Source organism: Orbicella franksi, chromosome 9, assembly GCF_964199315.1.
Source record: "Orbicella franksi chromosome 9, jaOrbFran1.1, whole genome shotgun sequence".
NCBI classification, from domain to species: Eukaryota; Metazoa; Cnidaria; class Anthozoa; order Scleractinia; family Merulinidae; genus Orbicella; species Orbicella franksi.
Window position 1 is genome coordinate 18486880 of NC_138153.1, and position 21987 is coordinate 18508866.

At 40.0% G+C, this 21987-nt stretch overlaps 1 protein-coding gene across 4 annotated transcripts; it reads left to right on the forward strand.

Moving 5' to 3' along the window:
• Window positions 1-313: 313 nt before the first annotated feature.
• On the forward strand, window positions 314-20670 carry LOC145497729 (uncharacterized). Of its 4 annotated transcripts, XM_081477568.1 has the most exons (22): window positions 314-768; window positions 6478-6578; window positions 6857-6943; window positions 7721-7797; window positions 10774-10936; window positions 11024-11133; window positions 11645-11735; window positions 12200-12451; window positions 12852-12928; window positions 13316-13426; window positions 13714-13828; window positions 14004-15111; window positions 15563-15628; window positions 15815-15887; window positions 16010-16049; window positions 16163-16321; window positions 17491-17583; window positions 18061-18152; window positions 18479-18635; window positions 18762-19689; window positions 19857-19970; window positions 20482-20670. In XM_081477568.1, exons 1-22 carry the CDS (start codon window positions 462-464, stop codon window positions 20565-20567), a joined length of 4407 nt encoding a protein of 1468 aa, XP_081333694.1. In that variant the 5' UTR covers window positions 314-461; the 3' UTR covers window positions 20568-20670. The 4 variants fall into 4 exon arrangements, with proteins under 4 accessions (XP_081333694.1, XP_081333692.1, XP_081333695.1 ...); XM_081477566.1 differs by having other exon boundaries at window positions 10774-11133; XM_081477569.1 differs by lacking the exon at window positions 17491-17583 and having other exon boundaries at window positions 10774-11133.
• Window positions 20671-21987: the final 1317 nt, after the last annotated feature.

Consider the following 21987-nt stretch of genomic DNA (forward strand, 5'->3'; position numbering starts at 1 on the left):
TTGAGCAGAATTATGCATGATTTCACTTGCCCCAGTCTGTGGTATTTAACACTTTCAGTGTTTTGGGTACCCAAAACACTAGGGATTTGGCTACGGGGGTACCCAAAACACGGGGATAGCCAAATCGCTGTGACACCTTATTCTGCGTGCCCGGCATAACATTTGCTCTTCCAGGAGCCTGGGAACGATGTCTTTATTTTGCCGCGCCTTTTCGGTCGGTTGGTAGAAATCTGGAGCTAGCCAAGATGTTGTCGTTCCCAGTTCTTATCGTTCCATCGAATGACGGTTACAAAATGGCGGACGAAGCGTATTTTGAATAGAGTTCAAATTCTCCTGGCGATTGCAAGGGAAAAATACGTTGGAGCAACTTCAGTGCTTAACTTTACCTATGGCACGAGTGACATTGTACATAAGCTTCACACCTTAGACCAGTCCACCGCTTTTTTATCGGTTGGAATGCAATGGCTGCTTCGAATACAACAGATAAGCTTATAACGAAACCGTCCCTAACTGCTTCTGTCACTTTACCGGTGGAAACGACATCAACCGGAACCAGCAACGAGGGAGGTGGAGACGTCCGAGGAGGACGCAATAACTCCTCAGCTTATCCATATCGTTTGGGCTCCGATATTCCCAACATCCCTAACATACCTTCGCCTTTGTTACGACCGCCAAAAATCGGACAGAAGCCGACTGATGTTACTGTGACTGCGGAATCGAACGCTCATTTTCCGTTTTCTTCTGCTTCTGTTACAACTGACGGTGTTGGTAAGTATAATGCAGTCTGTTTAATCGTTTGCGCGATATATCGATGAGTTCTTGTCGGACAACTACATGTATGTCGCAAACTTTAACGTATATACACTTTGACAAGCGCGTACATGCCTGAGGTTGCAGGTTGAGACTATTTTTAGAAATATTACACATGGCTTACCTGGTATGGCGTCTCGTTCAGGCAGCGTAGTAAAGAGTCTGTTTCTAGAATTGTTAGGCCAGTTCCAAACGCCGCTCCATTCATGCGCCAAACCTAACTGATGAGTTAAGTACTGCAGAAGAGCGGCATTTGAATCAGTTTGAATCAGGCAGGTTAGGTTTGGTGCGGCAAACAACATTAAATGCGGCAGGGTATGTCACATGTGACGTTGGAGCAGCAGCTGATTCATACGGCGTTCTCCTCATGTGTCGAACCTAATGCATACAGCTATAAATTACTGTAAGGTATTTTTCATAGAACAGGACTCGTGATTGGCTCAAAATTGAGTGGCAAGACCAGTCATGCATGAAGCTCAAAGTCGTCGCTAAAAATAAAGACAACAAAATACCAGTATGTCTTCGATTTATAAGAAACGGAACTGTATAAGCGAGTTCCTTTAACGCAAATTCAGTTTTTGCCTTTCCTGCATGATAATAGCCCAGCTTATGAGATTTCCCTTTAACAAGTCGAATTACCCAAGAGAAAACCTGTCTAATTGCAAACCCTGAACCTTGAGTTTGAATTTGCTTCCCTAAATATTGCTATAACAGCGAAATTTTTGTCAGCTTTTCTGTTTGGACAGAGTTCTTGAATTCAGAACACATATTTTCTCGTCGAAAATTGTTACCACTGGCTTCCCGAATTAAGTGCGATGCAAGTACGCTGTCTGAACCAGCGGTTGCTCCGAAGTCACTCTAAAGTCGTACTTTATCAAGTTTGGCTCGGCACATGAGTAGAGTGGCGTTTGGACCGGGCCTTAGTCTAGTTTTGGTCAGGTTTTTACTTTAATTGCATTAATAATTATTTCCTCTGTTTGGGTGATGGCATAATTTGCCACTTCTTGGCATTGATTTGGTCATAACAATATGAGCTTAATCAATAGCTGTTATTACAGTTGAGCCCACGTTTCAGCGATATTACTTTCAGTGCGCGCGAAAGCAAGGCTTTCGGGTCAACTGAAAACACCTCAACAAAGAATCGTCCGTTCTTTTGACCTGTGGACTGTTCTCTTCGTTTGTGTTTGTGGATCTGGTCGTTCATCTAGCCATATTCTGTCGTGAAAAGCATGGTAAGGCACTGCATTGCTTATGGATGTGTTAACAGAAGTAACAAGCCCGAATGTTCAAAACTGTCGTGGCATTCTTTACCTGTAAACAATGCTAAGCTTCTTCGAACTTGGTTGCTTAAAATGAAGAGAAAAGACCCTCCTGTGTCGAAAAATTCTTACCTCTGCAGTGAGCACTTTTCTGAAGATTGTTTTATGTGGTGTGTGGGAGGAAAAAGGTATCTGAAAAGTGGATCTGTTCCTAAAAGATTCAGTTTTTCATCGGAGGAAAAGTCAAGGCGGAAAGCTCCTGTTTATCGCTCCGCTGCACATGAGACAACAAAGCACCAAGTCAAAGATGAAGTTATACTGAACTCTCAGTCTAACCCTGTCAATAATTTAGTTGAATTAGAATCTGTTAATATGCCATGTCAAGAATGTGTATTTCCTAGTGTCACTGCTGATAAAGCTGAGGTGGTTAAAAGCAAAGAAGAACTTTCAATGGAGCAGCTTAAAGAAAAGGAAGAAGAAGTGAAGCGCTTAAATGAATGTTTAGAGGTTCAGAGGAAGGAACTCCAAGAAGAACTTATTGAAAAATGAAACAACTTGAACTAGGACGAGAGCTTAGGAAAGAGTTGGAAAGCATGTTCCAACAAAGTCTCTTTAACATTGATAACATTAAGAGTAATTCAAAGTTGTTGAGATTCTATACTGGGTTTCCAAACTATGGAGTTTTCAGCATAGCTCTTAGCTTTTTAGGTAGGGATGCAGCCTCTAAACTTGTGTACAGCAACACTGAACAAAATGATGCTCAAAAAAGAGAGAAGGCAGGCCCAAAAAGGACCTTGTCAGTGGAGGAGGAATTTTTCCTTGTATTATATCGCCACAAAGTTGGTCTACTTGAGGAGGATTTAGCTCCAAGTAACTAATATTGTCACTTGGACAAAGCTTATGTACTACAGATTCAAAGAATTAGATATTTTCCCTGACAGACAAATAATTGAGTTACACAAGCCTGCATGCTTCAAAAACAAGTACAAGGGAACAACAGTAATCATTGATGCAGCTGAAATGTACATAGAAAAACCTAGTAACCCAGAAGCACAGCAGCTCACATTTTCAACTTACAAGAACACTAATACCCTCAAGGCATTGGTCGGTATTACTCCAAGTGGCAGTGTTTGTTTTTATTTCAGATCTCTATGGTGGCTGTATTTCTGATAAGGAAATAACCAGTAAATCTGGTTTTATTGACAAATTACAGCGAGGAGATGAGGTCATGGTAGATCGGGGGTTCAATATTCAAGAAATGTTAGCCTTGAAAGGTGTCAAGGTGAATGTTCCTTCATGAATCAGTCAGGACAGTTTACTAAACAGGAAATTCTGGCAACCCGAAGGATTGCAACCCTCAGAATTCCTGTCGAATGTGCAATTGAATGTGTAAAGAACTACCATATTTTAGACTTCATTCCAACAACTCTATGCAAGAGTGGCCTTATTGACATGATTTTCTTTGTGTGTGCAATGTTCACTAATTTTTTGCCACCTCTTGTAAAGTAAAAGTCTGCCTTTAGATAGTTTTTCCTCTATTATATCTAGTGCCCTAGGGTTTGGTTCAGGCCTCTAGGCCCTTGGTGAGGTATCTTATTAGAAGAGGACTTTGTAGAGTTAAGAAGCTTACAAGCACAGTTGCATTGCATGTTTCATAAATAGATTGTTGCAATTAGCATATTTACTTAAAAAAGTACCTTCCTTGATTAAGATGTGACAAATGAACTCTGCCTTCAAATATGTAATAGTAAAATACAGAATAACTGCGTTGAACACATGGGACAAGGCTACATGCTTCATGTCATTGTTTTCAGTCACACGAGATCCTCTTTTTGTTAGCATTGACCTAAGCTACCAGTTCCAGTAGGGAAGGGGTGGGGTGAAAGGGGTGTGCCCTCAAGTCTTGTGTTGGCAGATTTTCAGCTTATTTACACATCACCATGATCAATGGACAACTACATGTATTTTTCTCTTCTTCATTTCAGTTATATCAAATAATAACAAAACACGTCTTTACTCTTTTCCTAACATAACAGGTTTACATTGCATTTTTGCATTTTTTTTCAGTTTAAGTATTACTGTATTACTGTATACAATAACAACTCTCAGTGGAGTACAATCTTGAAAAAGCTGCATCTCTGGGATGTTACAAAACTAGATCCTGACTGCAGCAGGCATAGGTGATCTCACCAGCTTGCTCTCTGGAATTGATCATGGTAACATTGAGCTTGTACTTTATATGGATCACGTCTCCATTTTCAGTAGTGACAACTTCGATATTTTGTACATGACCATGTCTGAATAATCCAAATGCCTTACTATTTAAATTTAAATTCTTATAGTCTTTATTGCCTTCATTATCTCCTGATTTTCTCTTAATAAAGTGATTCATCATGTTCTCAATTGTGGACAGTGGAAATTCAGCCCTCTGGATGGAACATCAGTTTGCAGCCTGTGGGAACTCGTGTAGAGTGTTCGGAGAACTCGTGCTCGACGAGGAAACAACTTTATTTTTCGCATCAGATGCAAAGTGTTTCCAACTTTCAGTGAAATTGTTTTCCCATCCATTTTTTATGTAAGTCACAACTCTACAAAAAAGAAAACGTTATATACGTTTGAGAGGGCAAAAAACTGTTATTCTTGCACGAAAGTAGGGCAGGAAGAACGATCTTACATCCCACTGCTCACCTGTGCATTAGTTCACGTTTGTAGGCGAAGCGAAGGGCAGTAACAACACTGGCAGGTGAAACACACACCCCGGAAACAAAAGTAACTGTCAGCGACATCTTCAAGAGTTGTTTTCGTTGTCGCATGAGGTTTGCCATCTTTTGCTGTTTCTGCATGGTATGAAAGCCATGATCTCAGCCTAAGCTTTGTCAAATGACGAGGACAGTTTCCGCTGAGTAGTTGTAGCCTCTCTTGTGAGAAAAATGCAAAATCCAGAGAGGAACCCATAATTATTATTATTTTTCTCGAAGTTTTCTCATAAGGCGCTTGTATTCTCTTGGAATGTTGACCCGAAAGCCTTGCTTTCGTGCACTCTGCAGCTAATACCGCTATACCATGGACTCAACTGTAATAACAGCTATTACCTTTAACGTTTGGAGAGCAGAAAAGAATTCTTTACTCTGTTATGATCCTAAAATTTTAATTCTACCTTTTTAAAAAGATTTTGTAAATACCACTTAGTTTAATAACAGTGCTAGTTTAATTGTCCACTGTTCGGTACATGATTATTAGGACAGTGTTTCTGCACTGTAACTGCTTACTTTCTTATCCTCTTCACCTCTCTCCTTGATATTGTATTAACACAAATTTCTTTCACAAAGGGCCGGGCCGCACCGCACTAGAGCGAATTCAAATATTTCCAATTTTTGGGGAGGAAAAAAAATTGGGAAAAAGTTCCAAATTTTGGCAGTGCTCACATTAGACCAACATGTTGGAACCAAAATGTTCCTGATTGAAATATACGTCATAAGATGTATATTTCTCAATTAACTCTTCCCAGATTTTTCTTTACGCTGCATGTTCTTGACTCTCCCCTCTTCAGCAACTCGTGATTTTCGGCCCATTAATGGGACGTGCAGTTTTGCTGGGCTTGCGCATTTGTGTTGTTGCTTGCACCACTTGCAATCGAAGAAGATTGTCTAGCTGAAGCCATCTCTTCAAATTGCTGCCAGTAACTGTATCCAGGGTGCAAGTCACAAGAATTTGAATAAACACACCGCTCATATTCCTCGTTTGCATTGAAATAACTGTAAAAAGCGTCAGATGGACCAGGTAAAAAGAGATCTTGCCCTGCCATCGCACACGCCAAACTGGACTACATGAAGCTGTCAAAGTTATTTTCTCGCCATAATTTTATCCGGACATGTTTTAAAAAATATGACAGTTTAATGGTTAAAAAACAAAACTGTTTGCTTTGCCAAAACTTGGAAACCTCCGAGGCAGCACTTCGGCTTCTTTGAAGATTGGCGAAATTTTGGCAGTCCGCAAAAATTTGGCAAGTTTTTGAAACTGAGGGTCGCACTCATTTTATGCTACTTGTTTACAGATTTAGTACTTGTACAAACAAAATTGGCTCTGGTGCAACGCGGGCCTAAGTAGACACACCATAATGTATCCGCAAGCCATTTCCTGACTATTCCTTCTCTCAATCATGGCTTGAAAAAAATTGATTCCCAGCTTGCCCTTTGGACAATTAGCTCTCAAATTTTGCTTCCCCTGGGCAAAGTCTTAGTTTATTATTTTTTTAATTTAGTTGGCAGATGACTTGCCCTTTTCCATCAGGCAAGTGAGAATGAAAAGTTACTTGTCCAACAGGAAAATCTACTTGTCCCAGATGACCAGACAGTCCTTTTTTCGAACCATGTCAATTTTTTTGTTTTTCTCCTTTTGTTTTAACCAGCTACTCAAAGGCTGGCCAATCCTGCTGGAATTGAAAGAGCACCAGAAGACCTTGACAGCGTGATAAGAAATCAAGTTGGCCGACAAGTGGATAAAGTGTTTGTATGTCATGAAGGAATGTCAACATCCAGTTGCCTTAAACTTACAGATATTTTTTGTAGTTTCAATAATTTTATTTCAGAAATAGAAAACATGTTCTGTGTTTCTATCAAGTTTTAGGTTAAATCTACTAGTGTTCTATCATGAATGCCATTCTCTGATTGGCTGCGCTATTCACTATCTAATCTGTTTTTTATTAAATTAAATGTAATTTAAACTCCATGAAGTTTATTTGTATCACACAAATGATTTTCTCTATCCATTCACCTCATACATTGTAGTTTGGTGCTATCAAAGACCTTCAAGGACACCTGATATCAAAGGCCAGTGAGGTTGACCAACTCAGAGTCGATCTTGAAAACATGGAAGTAAGTTAATTTTGACTAAAGGGTTGACAATGACCAGGCCAAGCAGTACACATGGTCTGGAAAAATGTAATACAATAGTCAACACAATACAATACAAGACCTTCTATCAGTGGGAACTGTAGGACTTCCTTGCATTAAATGTATATTCATCAACAATTTTAGCTATTTGCAGGTGCTTCTGAAATTGGATAATTACTACATACATGTATATATACATGCCCAACATGGTTGCAATGGAAGTCATGAAAGACTGTCATTGGGCCATATTTTGAGTCACCTGTTACCTTGATCTTAAGCTTCACAGGGCTAAAAAAAACCCTTGAATTCCAGCTTGCCCTTGGGACAAGTAGCACTCAAAATTTACTAACCCTGGGCAAATCTTAGTTTGCGCTTTTAATGATTTTGTTTGCAGATGACTTGCCTGGACCCTTACCCATGGTGCAAGTGAGAATGAAAAGTTACTTGCCCAGGAAAATCTACTTGTCTTGGACAACGGGAGGGCACTTTTTTTCGAGCCCTACCTCACTAGTGACAAACTTGTTGTTCTGTTGGTGAATTTTACCAACAACAGGCAACAAGTTCACCTGTAATGACAGGGACCCATCTACATTTTGTAGCATACTCAGCTATAACAGTGTAATGGGTGACAGCCCTTAATGACAGCCCAGTAGCTCATGTGAGAAAACCCTGGACTTCAAGAGTATGCAAGTTAGTTCTCAGTATGTTCTGTGATATATAACACTACTGAAAACACTGATGTTATTCTCATGTTAACAGCACAAGGAGAAAGATCTGTTTTCTGGCATTTCACAACAAACTGATTTCCCTTCCAGGACTAAACCCTCTGGTAACTAGTAAGTTCATACAGTCATTAGATACTTTACAGCGTGTGCTGTTAATAATTAGCAAAATGTATATTGAGTACAAATTATTAGCAGCTATATTGAGACATGTTGTCGCACAAAAGTATGAAAGCATAAAAGCATGCATGGCCATTATAACAGTAGATCTAGGAACCTCTGCTACGGGTAGTAGTGGTTTTTATTTCATCATTAAGTTTGCAGTTTCTGTGTTTCAGCTTGATAGGTGAAGATAGCATTAGTACATGCTTTCATCTTTCCTTTCCTTTCAGCTGAAGCACTGTGAACTCAACTCTGATCTAACAACAGTGAACCAACACTACCCATAATGCATTGTACCTTTCAGCATAATTTCATACCTCGTAAGCATGTATGTCTTGTTGTTTCCTTTTTTCAGGACAGCTTTGGTCAGGAAAGCTGTACATGTATATGGGCAATTCCACATGAGTGATGTCAGAATCCAGACTTTGAAAAGCAGTTGCACATGAAATTATACCCTGTTCTACATTATGGACAAGTTAAAGTACACAGAAAAGTAAATTTCAGCTCCCTTGTGACATGTTATCAGGGGGGGGGGGGGGGTCCCAAAGCAAGTATTTGTTTTTTACAGCAAACAACAGGCAAGAACTAAATTTTTTAACTTGCTGTATCAAACTTGGAAAATATAAGGGACACTTGTATCAGAAAAAGTCCCTCACTGGAGTTAATACATGAGTGATATAAAATTCACCCTGAACTTTTTTAAAAAGTAGATGTACATAAAAAAAATAAGTTTTGTCACCGACATAATGTCCGCAATGCTTTAACAATCTTTTTTCTTTTCCAAAATAACAACCAGAAAGATTTTAAAACCATTCTTGTCGCACAGCTAGATATCCAATAGAAACACTTTGGTAAAAAGAAATTTCTGATAAACAACAACATTTTTAAAATAATGGCAGCAAAACATTGTTCTGGATGTTACATCGTGGACGTTACACTACTTGAAGTTAAGTAAAAACATTTTGAAATGGTTCTTAAAAGCTATTCCATTACACCACAAGACCATATGTCCTTCTAGATTTGCTCTAGTTTGCCTAACAAACATTTTGACAAAGACAGCAGCTTTCAAGTGGGTTGTTAACTATTCTGAAATTTCAACAATAGAGGAGGTTCTGCCATTCTGATGAACATAGTCATTTTTAACAATTTTTATACCCTTTTATGTATCCTATTACTTTCAAGAGTTTTTTTCCACAGAAATGTTTGAAAAGAGGACCCTTTTGTTTCCTTTGTCTAGGCCAATAATAAATAGTTGTGCCAACTCTGTAAAGAAACCTTGAATTGAACAAAACTGCCATTTTTTTCTATTCTCTGACAAAATAAGTTATTATTCTGGTGACCAATGTAAGTTTCCAGGCCCAGAATGCCAAAAGCAGGCTCAAATGCAGGTTATACTTGATGTAAAAAGCATGTTGTGTCCCCCAAACTGTGCTGTGATATTTCAGGGTTTTTACATGAAGGGCCAACCAGTTTCATTCAAAATGACATAAAATATTTGCCTATCTTGCCTTACATGACTGAGAACTATACAGAAAAGCTCATTTGTTTTCTATACTTGGCAATGATTCACACAGTGTAACGTCCATGACATTTAAGTTCAAATACCCTTGCAAAATTGTGAATGTCAGTTCAAATTAAATCAGCCTTGTTGGGTCACACAACCACTAAACTGCATATATTTTGAACAGTTCATTCAAAACCCCCTGATACTTCACAGGAAAATTGTGGTTGTTTTTTTTATGTAACGTCCGTAACAGTGTTTTTTCGCTCTATATCTCTCATTAACAATTAGAACTGTAGCCCTTGCGGGCTACGGGTCAATAGCCCATGAGGCGAAGCCGAATGGGCTATTGACCCATGGCCCTTGAGGGCGAAGGGTCTAATTGTTTTAGTATCACCCAACTACTCAGACAGAAAAGGCAACAATAATGTTATTTAGCAAATGCAAGTTGAAGAAATATTTATTTGGGAATGAAACGAAAGAAAGTGTCACGCTCGATCGCGCCAGTTTCGCTACTCGAGGACTATTACTAATAGTCCTCTAGTAGCGTAGCCAATTAAAATGCAGGATTTGCGTTAGTCCACTCGTTGGGTGATACTAATAGAAATTAGTCAACTGGAAAAATTGTGCAGCCCAATTGACATGTCAGTAGGCACAAACATGTTCATAAATGGAAAACTGGACAACTCCTTTTTATACTCTGTCTGTGCTAAATTAAAGTTTCAAAATTGAGTCTGAATGTAATCTCCGTGATAGTGGAATTGCCCATATGTACATGTACAGTCCACTCTCATTAGTAGGGACACCTGCTAGGCTGTCAATTGGTGTCCATAGTAGTGAGAGTCCGCAAGAGCAGGGTGCAATAAAAATGACAATATTCATTTATAAAGTGTCACTGATACATGTACTGCTATACTCTTAATTCCAGTTGCGTATAATGTGTAGTAAATATTTACTCCAGTTCATAATATGGGTCAAAATAGTGTACAAACTAGTAATAATTATTACTACAAGACTGCAGAATAATTATGTCATTCAAGTTGTTCATTGTAACAAGAGAAAAACAAAAAACAAGTGTCCAAAATTCTGCAATAGTGGGAGACTGTATTAGGGGGAGTCATTTCTGTACATTTTACTGTAGCGTCAACTGGGGATGTAGCTTCTGTTCATAATAGTGGGTGTCCATATTAGCAGGGTGATCACAAGGCGAGAGTTGAGCTGTAAGTACAAAAAAAGTGAATGAACCCCTTGAACTGAACTGTGCCATACTTGAGAACACTCTTTGATACTTGTCTGGCACCCTCAGGAGCTCTTAACCTCCCTGCTCCTCGAAAGGGCTATGTTGTACACACAGTATACTGTCTGCTGTCTAATCCACTAAAGGAAATTAAGTGACACAGTGATGACTCTGTAATTTCTCACCTCAGTCCCAGTATTAGCTCCACTTATGGTGGTGGACCTCTTCGAACTGGAGGTTTGGGTACCAGGACTGTTGGGTACCCGGTTTCAGGATTTGGAAACATTGGAACAGAGTTTGGTCTTCGAGAATCCAATGCTCAGATGGAGGATTTGAAAAGAAAGTTAAAAATGGTAATTATGTCAGTGGGATTCTTATTTTTGAAAGGCATGATATCTCAAACTCTAAATTTAGCAATTTCCACATGTATCTCCTTACAGACCACAGAGCTTTGCGCAAAGCAAGATGCATATTACAGAGAGGTGGTCAGTGAGTTAGAAAATCGCTTGAAAGAAACTGTGGCAGGAAGGGATCACGTTCTTGCCCTCAGGTAAAAAAATGTTCATTGTAAAAAGAAAATGTTAAATTATATTACATTACATGTGAGTTTGTCTTCAAACCTTTGTGGCCAAAACTGAAAAAGATGCGAGGAATTTGAAGCTCAATGAAGTGATGATTTCACCAAATGTGAAATTCCTTTATTGTGCTATTATTTTTGAAATGTAATTGATTTAAAAAAAATGATTTAATCAGATCACATTATGTTTGTAAATGAGAAGTCATTGCCATCTGAGATACATAACAGACATGCAATTTTCGTGACTTAGCCGGCATGACAGCCATTCTTCCTCTGGAATAAATTGTATAATGTACGCAAAAACCAACGCAGCTGCGAAAATGTCTGCTGAGGCATGACACGACTTTCAAGCCCGGCCTTTATGATAAAGGCCGGGCTTGAAAGATCGAAAGGAATCTACATATAATTCAGTAAATTGGTCTTTTGTTAAAAGTAATACATTTAACCTCCTTTGTTGCTTTTATGAAATGTATCTATTGTTCAGAGAAAACGAAGCCGCGGGTCAATTACAGTTAATTCATCAACTGGAAGCTGGACTGAGAAAACAACAACAGATCATAGATGCAAAGGACAAGGTGTGTTCAGCAGTGGTAAACTTTATTGCTCAATGAAAATTGACAGTCTCGTTTCTTCTGAGACCTGCATTTTGTTATGAGGCGGGTTTTTACAAGTCCTGTTAAGAAACATCAGTCATGTACGTGTAGGTGCGTTTTTAGTGACTGTTTCGTCGTTGGGGACTTGATTCATAGAGTACGAGTGTGCCACTCATTCTTCGCAAGATCAGTTAAAAGTGATTTTCACGTGCGTTCACATGCTGGCTCACTCGAATAGCCTGGGAGGAGGCTCACGTTGGAGTACAAGCGCGCGCGGCGTAGCCCTTAGCGCGAAGCCGCGAGACGCCTCTTCACCAGACTCCTTCCCGCCGGATCGCTTTGCTCTTCGCCGCTCACGTGCGTGACTCAAAGGTGAGCCGAACGCTGAAATGCTATACACTGTACATAACCTTCAATAAAATGAACTTTTTCTTGCTTTATTTCAGGACTTAAATTCCATGGAATCCAGTGTGAGCGAACTCGAAAAAGACTTAGCTGGTCACAAGTCTTTCTTTGACAAAATAAAGCGCATATCACTCGAGGAGGAAAAGAGAAGATTTCGTTCAGGCTTAGTAACTAGTGCACTGGAGAGCAATGTTTCTGTGACTCAGATCGGTGACGCGCTTATTGAAATCCTCCAAAAGTGTCTTTTCGAGGATGATAACGAGAAGGAGACACTACAGTCAAAGCTGGATGGGGTAAAGAGCTGGTTGCGTAATGTTTTGTAACTTACAGTGATTGTATACACCTAGATATTACATGGTATGTATGTGTTCATCAAGGAAGCTAACATGAACAAAGAACCTGAACAATAGGCATTTCCGAGTTTGGTTGTGCCTCTGTTTTAAAACTAGTGCTCGTGCAAAACCTGTCACACGGAAATGAGTTTGATTTGCCTGGAAATGAACCTTTAGGGGTAAGAATAGTTTCGCACGAAGACTCGTTTTGACACGGAGACAAAAGGCTACTCGCTTTCAAATAATAAGGACCTCCTTTCATAGTTTAGATTTGCCCATGACAGCTTAAAAGACTTCCATATCAGTCTGAAACAATCTTTCAATTTGGCATTTTACCTTCAATATTTTGTGCTTGTGGCAGGTTGAGGCAGGGCTCAAGAGCAGTAGAGAACAAACGGATAAGAAACAAGACGAAATGCAGAGAGAATTCAAGGCGAAGTAAGAGAATGTTCCATTCATTTGATCTGAAACGGATAAGACAAGTGAAAATAATTGAGGGGTGGACCTAGAGGGTGCTAAAAAAGACAAAAAGAAAACAGGAGGAAGGAGTTAAAAAACGAAAGAAAATTGTCGGGTAGGCTATATAGTATTCAGATACCAAATTTATTGGTTTATGATCTGAACCCAGGAGTAACAATAGGGTAAGGTACATTTATATTTAGTTCTGAATAGAATTAACAGTTCCTTTCAGAACTTTTATCACCGGGGCAATCACTCTTTACGGACATTTTTTTCATAAAGGTGATCCGAGTGTAATTTAATGTGGAATTGAATTTTAAGTTAAGACATATACCTTCTCATTGATTTTTCTACTACTAACTTTAGGATCTCAAAGTTGGAGAAGGAGCATGGCCAAGCGTTAGAATCTTCAGCTAACAAGATAACGCTTGTTAAAAAAGAGCTGGAGACTTTACAACAAGAAACAGACAAACTCAGGTCCGTGGCGTTTCTGTTGACTCACACATTGTTATTCGCTTAGTGCTTATAACTAAATTAATATATATATTTTTTTTACATTAAAATTCACCTTGCCTAGGTGTAGACTATATTGTACATACAGACACGATTATTCACTGCAGAAATTAAAGTGCTTTCGTTATCGTGTCCCACAATGTTAACCAACCGCTATTTTCCGCGACTACGCGCCGGTGGGAAATACTTCATGCCCTGTCGACCTTTCCTTCTTTCATTTTTGCTATCATTTCTAATGTGTTATTACTCAGAGAACAACACCAAACAGAAGTGTCCGCTATGGAAGACAAAGTGAAATGGCTTGAGCTAGAGCTTGAAAAGTCCAAAAAATCAAGCAACGAAAGCACGGAGCAATTTCAAACTAAGGTGGGTACCCTTTTATCTTGTTTCTCAGCGGTTTCAGTCACATGAAAACAGATAACTGGCATATTTGTATACTTGTCTGTTGCTGGATCATTCAGACGCTTTCAATCCAGCATGATACTATATTTTAACTTTAATCCTTGCCAGAATTATAGTGGTTCTTTTATTTTTCGTTTAGTCCAAAGAACTGGAACTTTCTGTTCGTGAATTGACAGCCGAACTTCAAGTCGTAAAAGACGAGAAACAAAACTTACTCGCTCGAGTTTCACAGGAACAAGCAAACGTTATTGCGCTGAACGACAAACTCATTGCACTGGAAAAACTTCGACAAGTAGCAGAGAAAAAGAACGAAGAACTAAGCAAAGAGTTGACTATTCTTCAGGAAAAGTGCAGCGAAGAAGCGAACAATTTAAGAGCCAGTGTCGCAGAGAAGGAAATGTTAGTGACAGACATACGCGAAGAGAGTGCGCGACTGAGGGAAATTGAAGTGGAAAAGGCGCTTAATCAGGAAAGAGAGAGAGCAAACGCTCGGCTCGATGGCATTTTAAACGAGCTTACTAAGTCAAATCAAAATATTTCAACCTTGACAGCGGATTTAGAAAATAAAAGACTCGAATTAGCCAAAGAACAAGAGGAAAACGTCAAACTGAAGAACGATTTAGAACTGAGAACTAAAGAAATGAATGTTGTAAGAGAAGAGAAAATTCGTTTAGCTGAGGAACTTGAGAAAACACGCAGCGGTGTTTCCAATTTGCACAGGCAAGTCGAAGAATTAACAAATTCCTTAGAATTAAAATCAAAAGGCTTGCTAGAGGCTGAAAATTGTGTTGAAAAACTTCAGACTCAACTCAATGAAAGGGAGAGGACAATAGCGAACTTTCAAGCGCAGGAGACTAATCTGGCAGAAATTCTGGAGAGGAATAGCCAAACGGGTGATTCGCTTCAACGGGAGAGAGAACAGTTAATACGAACGTTGGAAGAAAGAATCGGCGAGGTGGAGGAAATGAAAAGTCATCGCGAAATATTGGCCAAGAAATTGAGAGCCAAGGATAAGCGAGTCAAGGAGTTGGAAGAAGAGAAAAACTCCGTGTCAAACAGTTTACAAATCAAACAAGAAGAATTAGACGCCATGATGGAGGAACGAAGTAACATCATGGCGGAGCTAAAGCTGCGGCAAATTGAGGTGACGAAGTTGAAGGACGAGAATGGCTCGTTGAGTTCTCTGGTTGAAGGAAAACACGGAGAACGCGAGAAAGAGATCACTAAATTGCTCTCTCGACTAAAAGGTATATAATCAGTAATACTTTCTCAAATACCCTTGCCGTCACCAGCATTATGGTACCTACAGGCAGCCAGAGATAAAATACATCATTCTTAAACAAACTCAATATTCTCGAGTCATAATCCTAGTCTCTTTACATTTGACTGGTAGGAGCTTTAGATATTTTATTTCGTATACTTGTCATTGAGTAAAAATCAAAAGAGAGAGTAACAAGGGGAAGTTGTCCTTTTCTCTGCTTGCTCTATCGCTTCCTTCCCCAGGATCTGTAAAAGAAAAGTAAGAACTATTCGCGGTCTTCCGTTTTTGCTTCCTGGTTTATCTCCTGTGATATCTTTTTTCGATGTTGTTGTTGTTTGCACATTTACTTTCATTGGCATTTCCTGGATTTGGAGAAAATTCTGTATGTCAACATTTCACTGCCTTTCTGCAAATGTATTTCTCCTTTGGTTTACAAGGTTCGGAACAAGATTTAGCTTTGACGCGAAAATTACTGAAGACAAAGGGCGACATGAGTGGCAAAGGTATGTCATCTGCATAAGTCGCAGCTTAATATTACTGGGCGCTCTCACTTTGGGCTTCATGTAGAACAACTCATTATCATTATAGTATTGTTTGCTATAGCCAACTTTGCAGCAATATCGGCACTTTTTAGACTATGACATTTGCCTAAAGCTAAAGACTCTTATAATATTGTACTTACATTGCAGCTGTTCGAGTGGCTGGAGCCATGCAACAGGAAGTGACCGCGAAGCGTGGAGAATTGGACGCCCTACAAAACAAGTAAGTTGCCATTGATGTAATCATATTATCAGCCAGACTTACGAGTGTTATTTTACATGTACGTTATTCTGTCACACGCTTGATTGCTTGCAAAAAATGTCGTGTTATTATCTTTTTTAAAGAATCCATTGGTTGACAGAAAGCCTAAATACAGCTTCCAAGGTAGGAAACAATTTTATTGAAGACTGGTAGCGGTGGATGCCATAAATGATATGCTCTCCCGTTGGGCGATAACTCAACTTTTAGTTCTCTCACTGGTTTCTCTGTTGCTTTAGGACGCACGCTATTACGAGAGGAGAAGCAGCGAATTGTCGGGAACGGTTAAACAACTGACGGTTGAGCGAGACCAGCTGGAGTTCGAGCTGCGAACGATCCGAGAACAGAATGATGAATACAAAAAGCAGATTAACCACATGGAGCAAGCGCTTGAAAAGGTGCGATAATAAACGAATGAATGGCTATGGACACCCATGTTCGTAATTTATAATTACTTCTGAATTCCTGTAGATGGACGCCTTCCATAAATAGACAATTAGTGATGTTCCCTGCCAAAAAGTCTGCAGACGAGCCAAGCGGCACATCAGGCCGGCACTTAACTGCGGCTTCAGTAGCATGAAGCGACTAGGAGTATTTTTTCTCTCCCCACCCCTGGATGGGACGCTAGTCCATCTCAGGGCTATCCCCAGCATTTAATTCGCCAGGACCGATTTGTGCACGTCAGAATAGAGTGTCTTCCTAAAGAACACAACACAACAAAATATCCCCTGCCAGAGCTCGAACCCAGAGCGCTCAATCCGGAGTGGAGCGTGCTAACCATGAGGCCAACGCCCCTCCCACGGTCCCAGCTACATAGAAGAATAGATACAGCGAAACTTGTATTAAGCGGACCCCACATTAAGCGAACACCCTCTATTAAGTGGACACCAGCTTGAGTCCCAAACTTTTCTTCCTACATTCACCGTGAAATAAACCTGCATTTAGCGGACACCAATATCAAGCCATTTCGTTGCACAAAACCTGCAATAAGCGGACACTTCAAGAGCTTCTACTTCTGAAAGCTCAGCTCAGACTCCTTTAACATGGTTCAGCGATATTTTTTAAGCTAAATGGATTATTCCAGATTGATTCATTGACTGACTGGACATTGTGCTATGAGAAGTCTTTGATCTTACACTGTGTTACACTGAGTTACAAAAGGATTAATAATTAATTATTATTGCACAATATATTAGAACCTGCTTAGAGGGGACAGCCTGTATTAAGCGGACACTAGTGAGGGTCCCAAGGGTGTCCGTTTAATACAGGTTTGATTGTATATTTAACCTGCCGTAAGCGAACACATTCTAGAACTAAGGGAGTTCAGTTACGACAAGTTCCACTGCCTTCTACCTTTCAAACAGATGGATAATGAGTAATGGATAGCAACATCGCTCATTCAATTGCACATCATAGGGTTGTGAAATGGTCAGGGGAAAAAAATTTCTTCAAGGACAGGGAAAAGTCAGGGAATTGACATTTTGAAGAAGTCAAGTAAAACTCTATATTTCCAAAGTCGTTTGGAAATATAGACTTCTTTATATAATATACGTCTTTCTTTTCGAAGGCTGCTCTCAAACACGCCGACTCGCAAGGTGTGATCGAGAAGATGGAACAAGAGATGGCCAGGCTAAAACTGAAGCACTCGCTCGAAGTTAAGGTACGCCACGAAGTCCGAATCGGACCGAAGCAATTTCATCAGTATTCTAGTAGAATTCTACAGTACCTGTAATTTTAGCCAGTGTAAGCTGGATTCAGATTTCACGTTACCTAGCGTTGCATGCGGGATAAATGGCAATCTCGTTCCCAGAGCTCGCGCGTTTTCGGTCAGCGGAGACCGAACGTACGACGCTCTGTGCTAATAAAAAGCCAAAACCAGAAAATCCTGGTTCCGGTTGATTTTCAACCGATTTTCGTTCAAGTCAAATAACGGCTTCTAAAGACGCGTACTGAGATTAACCGCTGTGTCTAATGATGGCTCATCTTCCAATTTCTCCCAGGGGTCTCAATTTGTTGGTCCTAACTAAAAAGAACGCGGCCTTGGGAACGAGATTGGTAAAATGGGATCTGGGAGCTTTTATATCGAAACACACTTTACAACATGTAATTGAAATCATTGATTGGTTTGTTATTCAAGGAACTTGAGCGGACTTCAAAGGCTCCTCTTTCACTCAGGCCAGAAGCTGCATCGCTGGTTGAGCTTTTGACAAAACTGAACACTGGATTTAGGTATGGATCTTGCACGTATTTGTTCTGTGACCAGGAAGTGAAGTCTAGTTTTAATTCATTGCCGACTGCAAGAGCCAAACGTTGTTTGGATCATCGCACAACAGTTCTCGTCACGCAATACTCTGAAAGATGCAGACTACTGGAGGGTGCCAGAAAATAATTAAAACAATATTATTAATAATACGTATTGTTATTCAGGGTGTGATCGTCACGTGAATTTCCCGTGGGCAACGTTTCCACCGTTAGAACAATCTGGAGAAAAAAATGCGATTTCCCGGTAACTTCTGTTCTTGTTCTATCTTGTGTTATTTACTTGTTACCTCTAGATGGCCTCCGCTGGCGACTCAAGCGAATTTCAGCAATGTTATGTTCCCTCAAAAGAGCGTTTTGCCACGGTCGGTTCTACCTCTTCCCCAAGGCTCACAGCCCGAAGTGGCGGAGTTGGAGACTGGGCAGCTAACACAAGGTGGACAGTCCAGGGAGGTAAGGATTCTGTTGCTGTGTTAGTTTCTCTCGTGGCTATTGGCGGGACTATGCGTTTAGTGAATAAAGATTTGTAGTAAATCGTTTTTGTGCCCGTAAATTCTTATCTGCATTTTAAGTCTACAGACAAGTGAAGCTTCTTCAAGAAAGAACGACGAAGTTACAGAGGACCTGAAGAAGTTACTACATGAAGTACGAAGCCTGATCATAAGTTTTCAAGCTCATGTGTCTCAAAATGGGACCCCTGGCAAGACTCCGACTACTGCGTTTGCGTCCCACGGGCCTCCTACTGAGCGAGCACTGTTGGATGATGGCCCTGTACACCCTGAAGAACCGGAATCTAGGACAAAGGGTCGGAGAAACATCGCTTCTGAGGTCGACCCTGGAAAGGAAAATTGTGATCCAATGACTAAAGGCAAAAGACAAGGCGATGAACGGTCTGAGAGAAAGCATCGAAATACAACCCAAAACGAGCGAATCCTGCGCCCTAAACCTGTTGTTTCTAGTGACTACAAACGTGAATTTGACAGAGAAGAAGCCGCTTCGTCAACAGATTTAAATTCGAGATTAAGCACCAGTTACGAACTCGACGACGTTAGCGAGGATGTTAATGACTTTGCTCTTCCGCTGCACAGTTCATCTCCGAAGAAAGACAGTGCTGCCAGCAGCGACGCACTTAGTGAACATTCACAAATATTTCACAGGCCACCTTCACCACTGTCTTTATCGATTCAAAGCGATAACTCTGATGTCACGTCGCTTTTAGTCAACCAGTCAACGTCTACTGCAGACACTGTAATTTCACGGGAAGTCTTGAACACGGCTCATTCTTGGAATCCGACGTCAAATGCGTCCTCGGTAACCAGTAGTCAGCCGAGTTCAAGTCAAATGTCTGACACTGTGTCTTCATCAAAGAAACACTCGCGCCCAGTTGCCCAGAACGTGAAAGTCAGGAAACGAGGTAGCGATACGAATTCTGCGCGGGATTCATACGGTCACAGAAAACAAGAAGACCTGACTTCAAGGAAACTAGATGAGAGAGCTTTTGGAGCCGGTAATAGTCTGTTTGCCTACATCACTCCACCCTTCCTTACCCGTCTATTTTTTTTTTTTTTTTTTTTTTTTTTGATCTGTTTCGCTTTCTTTTATTCGCAATTCTTTTCTCCTGTTTTGTAGTTTTTGCTGACGTTTAAATTCTTGACAATGTACCTTTCGTTCCAGTATCAGGGCCCATAAAGACAAATCCATCAGCAAACGAACCAGCTTACAGACGCGCAGAGATGATCTTGCAATCTCTTGCACAAACTGGACAGCAACTCACCAAGAAAAACAGAGGTATGCATGCCTTGTACATAGGCACATTTTCATGTTCAACTCTTAAAATAAACCATGAGGTTGAGAATGGTTCTGTCCCATGCAATAATCAGATAAGGATATTGTTCTCTGTTCATGAGGTTACATGACCATGCATTTATGGGAAATTCGAAGATAACAAGCTAGGAGAAGGCATTCATTTATGGGAAAATTAGGCCATGGCGAAGAACAAGTTTTATAACAAATTGATAGAATATGCAAGACGCATAAGGGCGAGCACAAGATGTTCCTTGGTTTAAACTTGATGAATTATAAATGAGTTTCAAAAAAACCTCTTCCATAATCTAAATTTATTGAAAAAAAAAAATAAAATAAAACAATGTGCTCTTTTTGTTAGTATTCCACCAGTTAAATTCTTAATTTTTTGTGCTTGTTCTATTTTGGTTGTTGTTATTATTCGGCTTTCTTTTTTGTATCTGCTTCCATGCACCCTATGTATGATGGCATTGACATTTCATGTTTTCTTCCCTAGAAATCGAACACTTGTTGAAAGAACAAGACAGAAGGATCAAAAAGTGCCGCAAAAATGAGGACAACATACATGCATTGCTGTCATGAATACTACAACATGAACGTTGGGACTTTGGTGATGCCATAAGCCTGCGAGGAAGATCTATTGGAGTAAGGGTGGAGTGAAGGAGCTCCTACCCCCCCCCCCCCCAGCCCCTACTCGAGCTTCTACCCCTCCACTCCACCCCTCCTTCAACAGAGCTTGCTCGAATGCTATGATCCCCTCTGTTTTCAAATTTTACAATTGTTCTTCCCAAAACGAGAGGACGACATAAATTGCATGTTTTGCTGTTTTTAAAACTGCGACGTAGGTAAAAGACATGGAACTTGTTACTCGGTTTTGACTGTTCGTTGCATATTTATTTAACAATTATAAAATTTCCACAGAGAAGAGTGAATAAAACCCTGAATGCCGTTATTATAAAAAAAAATATGTATGCGGATATATTGCCATTTATACCTTCCTCCTTGTTATCCTTGATGCCTCTATCAAGGTCTTTCTTTTGCCCTATTTTCCATCAATAATTGTCTCAATCCTATGTGTCACCTGGTGGTCATATAAGGTCACTAAAATCATTTGCGGTTGAGATAATAGGACTGTCAAAAGCACACTAACGACTGACTGACACGTTTAAAATATTCCCTTAGATTTAATCGGCTGGTTCACACTCTTTACTATTTTAAACTTTCTATTTCCAGTGCGATGTAGGAATAGCTTAATATTCTCTTGATATCTAGTTTGTCTTGCAAACACCCTTCTGTAAAAGTCTCCAGTATCTGATATATACGGTGGCCTACAACTGTCACGGCAAAAAGAATAACCTCACGGCAAAAGAAATAACCTCATGGCAAAACAAGAAGACTCGCGGTAAAAGTAAAAGTCTCACGGCAAAAAGAATAACCACGGCAAAACAAAAAGACTCACGGCAAAGGAAATATCCTCACGGCAACCTCACCGTGAGTCTTTTTGTCCTTTATCTATTTGCCGTGAGTCTTTTACTTTTGCCGTGAAGCTATTTCTTTTGCCGTGAGGTTATTCTTTTCACCGTGAGGTTATATTTCTTTTTGCCGTGAGGTTACTCTTTCTGCCGTGAGTTTATTATTTTTTTTTTGCCGTGAGGTTATTCTTTTTGCCGGGAGGTTATTTCTTTTGCCGTGAGTCTTCTACTGTCGCCTTGAGGTTATTTCTTTTGCCGTGACGGTTGTGGGCCACTGTAGACATATGACACTCTTAATCTGCACACTAAGTTAATGTTCTTTCTAATAAGGCCTCAAACTACTGTATATAGGGAAGTCAATGTTCTCCGTTTTCGCTCATCTGTAAGCCATCATGCCTTGCGAGACTATTTGATCCTTGTTAGTGGAACCATGTGAATCAGCCATCTTTTATTCTATTAGATCAAAGCTTAAGTGGTAGTCCCGCTAAAACCGGTCCACTCGACTTCGGGACCTAAAATAATTTTCCTTC